At 36.9% G+C, this 7,500-nt stretch overlaps 1 protein-coding gene across 1 annotated transcript in view; it reads right to left on the bottom strand.

Moving 5' to 3' along the window:
• Positions 1-3,392: 3,392 nt before the first annotated feature.
• Positions 3,393-7,500, bottom strand: part of LOC135221666 (facilitated trehalose transporter Tret1-2 homolog) — a 15,861-nt gene continuing 11,753 nt past the window's right edge. The window contains exons 6-9 of the mRNA XM_064259373.1: positions 7,450-7,500; positions 5,473-5,570; positions 5,028-5,297; positions 3,393-4,679 (exon numbers count right to left, since the gene is read on the bottom strand). The exon at positions 7,450-7,500 is cut by the window's right edge and continues 147 nt beyond it. Of these exons, the coding sequence (XP_064115443.1) occupies positions 4,497-4,679; positions 5,028-5,297; positions 5,473-5,570; positions 7,450-7,500 (602 nt within the window). The 3' untranslated portion in view covers positions 3,393-4,496. The remainder of the gene's footprint in view (positions 4,680-5,027; positions 5,298-5,472; positions 5,571-7,449) is intronic.

Raw genomic sequence — 7,500 nt, 5'->3', positions numbered from 1 at the left:
TAATTTAATTCAAAAGATTTTTCTTTTATGTGTGCAGTTATGCATGCACAATGAAAAGAGTCATTACCAGGTCATGTCGCTTCTGGAAGTTCCTTTCTAATTCTGTTCCAGAAGTTCCTTTCCAATACTATGTTGTTCAGTCATGTTATGTTTGAAAAGTTTCTTCTAGGCTAAACTCATTTAGTGTTATGAAGTGAGACATGTTATGGTTTTCAGTAACAAAAAGATTTATAAAGCTGATAAAATGTGGTACACGTTAGGTTAGGTTACTCCAGATTCTTGATTTTTATGCAACTTTGTTCTTCCGCACACTCAAAATACCAGCTTCCCACTGGTGTTCTTCTTTATTGTTAATGTAGAGTGAAGGCTTATTGGTTATCTTATTGTTATTATTAAGAAGATGAACCTCATTCATACGGAAGCAGCCAACACGGGTCATTGACTTGAAATTCAAGCTTCCAAAGAATACGATGTTCATTTGAAAGAAGAAACAGAATAGAATAGGAAATGCAAAAAGAAGAGATCAGATTTTAGAAAAGAAAACATGAATGAAAAAATGAATAAACAAATAGATAAAAGTGTAAATATATTATAAAATACAAGGAGAATTGCTTTAGGGTAGTAATGATTTGCCTCTTTGCTTGAACTTTTGAGGTTCTAATTGAATAACATCTTCAGAGAGACTCTTCCACAGTTGAAGTGTTTCATGAATAAAGGACCTCCAGAACCGAGAAGTTCGACAGCGAGGCACATTTATTGCATATCGGTGCTGCTGCTCAGCAAAGCATTTCCAATAAAAATAAAAATAAAATTCTCGAGAATATCATCAAATTGATCAAAAAGATCATAATCAACTCATTTTAGAATTGCAAGTGTAACTGCAGATATTCACTATACATAATAGTTATTCTTAAGACCTTCATGAAACTGATATAAACTCCAATGCATAATGGCTCACACTTTTAAAGCAGAATCAAAGGCTGATTGAAAGGAACATTAACCAATAAAATTCAGTTTCATTAACACCTAACATTTAGTTATTGCCGCAGATGGGACTACATCCAAGGCAACATTACTTATCGACATATTCTATACATGCATTACCAAAGAACTTCTCAATTCTAAGTTAGTCAAAAAGAAAAAAATTGACGGGCTCACCATACAATTTGGAACTTGTCGTGGCATCACTGAAGACTTGCGAAGTCAAGGAACAATATTCATCACAGGGGGACCATGGGTCTCCAACCTGTTTCTTACAGTTCTAAAATCCAACCCAAAATCTCCACCAGAGGGACTTGCACAAAAAATCCCCTTTTCCATGAGAATCCAATGACTTCTGACTACTTCCTTGATTCCTGCTGACTTTATGAAAAGTTCCGTGCTTTAGCCGGGAACTGAAACAGAAAGGGGAGGTGTGGTATTCATTCTGTATAAGAATTTAATGTTCTCACATGATAAATTTTGTATATTCTAGTCTTGGTAATATGACACTTATTTGAACCGTCTTGATTTCCTACACTTAATTCTGATTCTTGCAGTTCTATTGGAATAAGTATATCAATAACCTGAGCTTTAATTACTACTAAAAATTATATCATTAGATCTTGCAACAAAGTCTTAACTCTAATTATGACCATTTGCTTCTAGTATGTTATCAAAATTATTAATCAGATGAACCTAAACTATCTCATCTTGAAGTTCCCCTGGGCAATTCAACGCCTCTTTTGACCAGTCTGCTGATTCATGACCCCCTGGAGGAAGAGGGGACAGTGGTGGAGGAGAGAGAAGATTTATACACCCTCCATGCAAGTCCTCCAAGTCCGACCCATGTAAGCGCTTTGGCTTTGTCCACAATGCACTGTACGGTGTATTTTGTGTTGCTTATAAGGATATATATTATATAGAGTACTCTGCGGTGACAAAGCAGAGGAAGTAAAGGTATGAGCTTATTTCTTGACATCTTTACAATATCCGCAAGGCCTTGGATATACAATTGCTTGTAATCGAGGGATTATGTATTCCCAATTTCTCCTCATGCAATTGAGCTGTTTATTCTTCTTCATATTCTTTCGAGATCAATTGTGAAGCTGTGAGTTTTTATCATTATTACCTTATTGAAACTGAAAGTGCCATTACTTTATTTTACTGTTCCTCTTTTAGAGTAAAACAGTGTTCATGCACACTTTGAAAATATGCAAGGTTCTGTAGTAACAATGACTTCCCCTACTTTAGTGGTTCTCGAATCACGCACCATTTTGAAAATTATTTTTCTTTCAGGGGGTGGAGATAACTCACATAATTCCTTACAATTTTCGATAAAAGCACTTGGTTTGTTATGGCATCTATTAGTAACGTCTTTGTAATCTATGGTACTCATAGATTACAAACACATTACTAATCCTTTGGGCATCAGTTAGTCTTCTGCTATACAAAAGATGGCCAGGCATAAGCCTTAAGGTGCTGGGAGTTGACCTGTTGCACACTTCCGCTAAAAAGGCCAAGTATCGTTCAGGGCGTTTTTTGTGAAATTTCCTATAAATCCATTAGTATCTAAGAGTGAAAACAAAGAGGTACTGACTAAGGCATATTCTGACCCATTTATATCCATTTCAGTAATTTTAAAAAATGCCAACTGTATCAGCCATTTTGAAAGAATAGATGACGCTCATATTCCAAAGATATTTGATGAAGCCATGTAGAGAGGCAAAAGAAAATCTGCAGGTACTTTTTTTATGCATCCATCTCTGTGAAGAGTGATTTATAACACTAAAATAAATGAGCGAGAAGAAAGTGCTTAGGATAGAGGACCCTGAATGCAAAGGGTCACAGAAGGATGTAGTGTTGGCGAGGAAAAGTGTAGGAAATGTGAGGAAAAGAAGAAAGTTGAACAGCATAATTCCTCAGCGCATTCTAATGGGACAACAAATTGCAGGCAGAGGATTTTTGGGATATGCAGCATGGAAACCGGTAATGCCACTTCAATGGTTACTGTGTGGGCTTCTTTAAGTCTATATACCTCATATTTCCAGCTGCTTGGCCTTTCATGCACTAATCCCAGGCTGCCACACAGCAGAGAGAGAGAGAGAGAGAGAGAGAGAGAGAGAGAGAGAGAGAGAGAGAGAGAGAGAGAGAGAGAGATCGGCTATGTACATTTTACAGCTTTGGAATAATTGTATTTGATTACAGTTGTTAGATATTTTGATAAACTAGTTACATGATATTTTTTTTTTTTTACAAAAGTTGTTCTTTACTTTATGACATCATGAAAACTGTAGTCAAAAGTCCTCAGTACATATAACTTAAGCAATCCTGGTAATGTAAACAACACCAGATTTAGGAATTATTAATCATTCAAAGGCTAAACACACCATTTTTATTCAAATGTAAATTCAAACATGTTTTATGGAAATATTTGGGACGAGACTGAATCCAGTAAAAAAAAGGATTTGAATAGATCTTCTACCTTCAATGTGGTATTAAATAGGCATAACAATGATCATAAGCATTGTCGGGAAAAAAGAGTAAATATAAGGATAGATGAGACTTATATTAACCATGAACTCATAGCCCAGTCAAGGCAAGCAAATGGTAACACATTTATGACAAAATGGCTAAACAGCTATATTACAGCGATATTTGTATTATCTGAGTACTTAACATTTGTATCCACGCCCTACAGACAATGCCTATTACGTACATGAAAAAAAATGAAGAAAAGATAGATATGGCCAAGGGCAGTTTTGATATCACACGTGAATCAGGGCCACGATCATTGATGGATGATAGAAAGGTTACTTATCCCAAAATAGCTGAGAAATAAAAGAAGCAAATTCTCCGACATGTTCATACGCTAACTTTGATCTTGTATATTACTTTTCACTTAAGCTAATGACCCAAAATTGGACACAAGACATGGCAAAAATGAGAAGTAGATTCAGACTCAATCTCTCATATATCACCAAATGAAACTGTGGTTTACTGGTAATAAATAATCTAACTTTCTTTACTTATTTTCTTATAATGCACTTGTGATGTCACACCAACATTTTGGCAGTCGAGTGTGTTTTCCTGGCAATATCTCACAGCAGCTCACAACAATTATAATATCCAAACTAAGATAAGATAACGTCTAAATGCTGGATATATGTATATTGCTTAAGGTACATCAGTTTTAGAATTGCATTGTTTTACCTTTCAACTACTCGTGGAATAGTGAAAATCACTTGTGTCTTATAGATTACTGGCATTTTATTATTACATGCTATCATATTAATTATTTCTTCCTGCATTCTTCTGTTTATTGCCCGAAACAATGAAACAGACAGCAGTCCTACCCCATAGATCCTTGACGCTTGTCTGTTCGTCAATATACTGACACGTGTATGTCTTGAGACTCCAAGTGCACACACTTTGAGAATGTTTACCCGCCTTACCCAGTCAGGGCAAGCTAAGTCTGGGTAAGAAGAGCAGCGTACAGGTCAATGGCCCTTAAGGCATCAACCAACATGCTTTCCCTTGGTTTCCTTTATGAAGAAGAATGTGTAAGGAATGCCAGCGACACACGAACAGGCGTAAAATGCAAAGACTCCAGCCAGAGTCATCCCTTCGACCATCGGGGTGTAAAACTGGAGGACTATGAATCCCATAAAGGTGGCAATGACAAAACAAATGCTGCTAGCCTGCAAGAGGGAAGGAACATAGGTTATGGAGATGCGTACTACCTCCAAGAAGAGCAATACCTAAAAAGGTAATTATAGCAATGTCCAAATAGTTCATAATAACAATAAATAAGCCAATGAAAGTATTATTTAAGCAGTAGATTCTAATACTGTGCAGGATGGACTGCTATTTTATGATTAGGCAAAATCAAACAGCCACAAAAGGAATGCAGTTAGAAAAGTATCTGATCTGAAACAATTTAAAATATAAATTTGGTTTTATGATAGTTATTAAAATTCAGCAATAAAACTCAAGATTTACTCCTAGTGTCTAGGGCTTACACATATAAGAAATCCATAACAAAGTACCTGAGGGCGAATAAAAGTGGGGAAGTATTCATTGCTGAGAATGAAAGGAATAGGGTTTGCACCCAGAACCACTGCTGCTTGAGAAGTCACCAAACAGACAACAGGGATCCAACCATACGGGTTGGTCTCTTCTTGCGTATCGTCACTGAAAATGCCGAAGTAAGCAGCCATTACTGCCAAGGGTACGCTCATTATGCTGTAGGACATAATCAGGCTCTTTCTTCTCCCTAGTTTATCGATTGGGATGCTTGCAAAAGCGCTAGCCACGAGCTGTAACAAATCAGATCATGAGGGCTACATGGAGTCTCAAGGGTGAATTATCAAGATATTCTTTTTTATTGGATGGAAGATGTGTCTTGTTAAAATTCTTCACAGCAGAAGAATTTGTTTTGGAAGCATCTTGAGTGAATATAAATCTGCTGTGATGACATTTTGGAGGCCTCACCTGTACAGATGAAACTATAACAGAAGCTATGCTGTTGTCAATGGCTGACCCCGCCTCATTGAATATCCTTGCAATATTGGCTGTCACAACGTAATACCCTGAAAGAAATATAGATATATACAAGTAAGATATATCAAAATCTTTAAGCTGCCGTACATGACAAGCATCTTTTTAAATTTTTCTCTTCCCCTTTCTGATACCTGAGAGGTATACTTCCTAATCAATGCAGTAACCAGCATTTCATTTTATAAATAACTAATTCAGTACTTTTGCTCTAAAGGCGTCATAATGGTTTACATGGGAGGATAATATTCAGAAACAGAAGTATCAATTGACAATGAGCCGTTACATTTTTGTTGTACTATTGTAGTATCAATAATTAACCCTTTGAGATACCGACATTTTCTCAAACTTTGAGATTCACTGGGCTTCCTTGGGTTTCCAGTTAAGCCTGGGAAGAGACCCATTCTATAGAACAGTGTCTCCAGAATCTGCTGGGACTACAGAGGGAACTATGAATTCTAAGTCGGGCATGGGAGCCCTCTTGTGAAGCTCCTCAAGGAAACACAGAGACTACTGCTCTAAAGAATGTCCTGGGAAGACGAAGACGATAACGTATTTTTATGTCACTGGACTACAAAAAAGACATAACGGTATTTTCATTTATTCATACTATATACCCATGTCATTCTGTTTCAAAATTACTTCCTACAATAAATTACAAGTTTAGATATGAAATTGTAATTTTGAAAAGATTTCAGATCAGTCAAACATACAGAAATGAAAATCTCAAAAATGGAGTTATAATGCTTATTTGACATATTAAATTCCTTTTTCATTCTTAAAGCCCCCTCTTCTCTACTATACATCATCACTGATCTGATTAAGGTACAACAGATCTTTATCTTCAGTTCTTTCGACATTCTTTTGTCACGCACTACCCCTGCCACCTTCCCCCATTTCACTGAGGTGGGGGTGTGAGAATACTACCACTATAGTATGGTGTCATGAAAGGTGACTAAAAGGACAACTGCTACCTTGCAAATAGACTTTTTGGTTAAGGCTAGGCTCACTGCCTATAATGGTGATTAACAATTGCAAGGGTATACAGTTGCAAAAACCTTAGCCAAATCTTTGAACCTTAACTTTTCCAACCTACTCCACAAAGTTTACCTGAAATTCTCCCAAATCAACCAATCCGTTTTGTATTAGTATATGATTCATCTTTTGTTTGGTAACTGTGTTTGCAGGTGTGATAACAAACTTTCTGAAGATTTGAAGAAACTCAATGGTCTGTACAGAGCAGGGAGTAGTTGCAATACCAAGTCCCCCATAGTCAGTAACTCCCTTCAAGCGTTTGGGTTTTCAAATTCAGGAGTTTGGTGTGTGAACCAGATTCACCGTGATACACGTTCAAATCCAGTGAGGATCAGAGCATTTTTCACTTGTCACTCTTGTATTGAACTAAAGTCCTATAGTCGGGTTTCTATTGATGTTAAGTAATGTTTAATAGTTGAAGTAGACTCGAAAGAGTAGGTACAGCAGTTGCCTAGTCGTGATATAATTCTAGAATACTATTTGCCTAGATTGACGACCAAATTTAGGTGTAAAATTAGTTGGAGTATATATCTAGCTCACTGTCTCACTGGCTCCAGTGGCTCTTATGTCTTCTCACTGGCTCCAGTGGCTCTCATGTCTTATTGTGACGCACTAGTACTCACCCATACCCTGTGAGCTATGTCTAAAGTTCAAGTGACTATTTCTTCTTTAATAGGGGACAGAACTGCGATCTGGAAGCAAAGTGGGTCTGTTTGACTTAAGGCTCTCAGTCCATGCGAGATTTGTTATTTTGTAAAATGATCCCAGTTTCTGAGGACAGCATTCAAAACAATCACTACAACCACTGCTAAGCTACTGTCGTTTGTGTCCCCTAAGAGATTTCTTTATTGGTTTTCCTTAGGTCTCAATCAAACAAACCTGTAAAATGCATTATGACGAATAAGATGCTGACTCTAGCTAGATCTATGA

This window comes from Macrobrachium nipponense, chromosome 3 (assembly GCF_015104395.2).
Source record: "Macrobrachium nipponense isolate FS-2020 chromosome 3, ASM1510439v2, whole genome shotgun sequence".
In the NCBI taxonomy this organism is placed as follows: Eukaryota; Metazoa; Arthropoda; class Malacostraca; order Decapoda; family Palaemonidae; genus Macrobrachium; species Macrobrachium nipponense.
The sequence above is the reverse complement of the archived record's forward strand: the minus strand, read 5'-3'. Positions and strand labels throughout refer to the sequence as shown.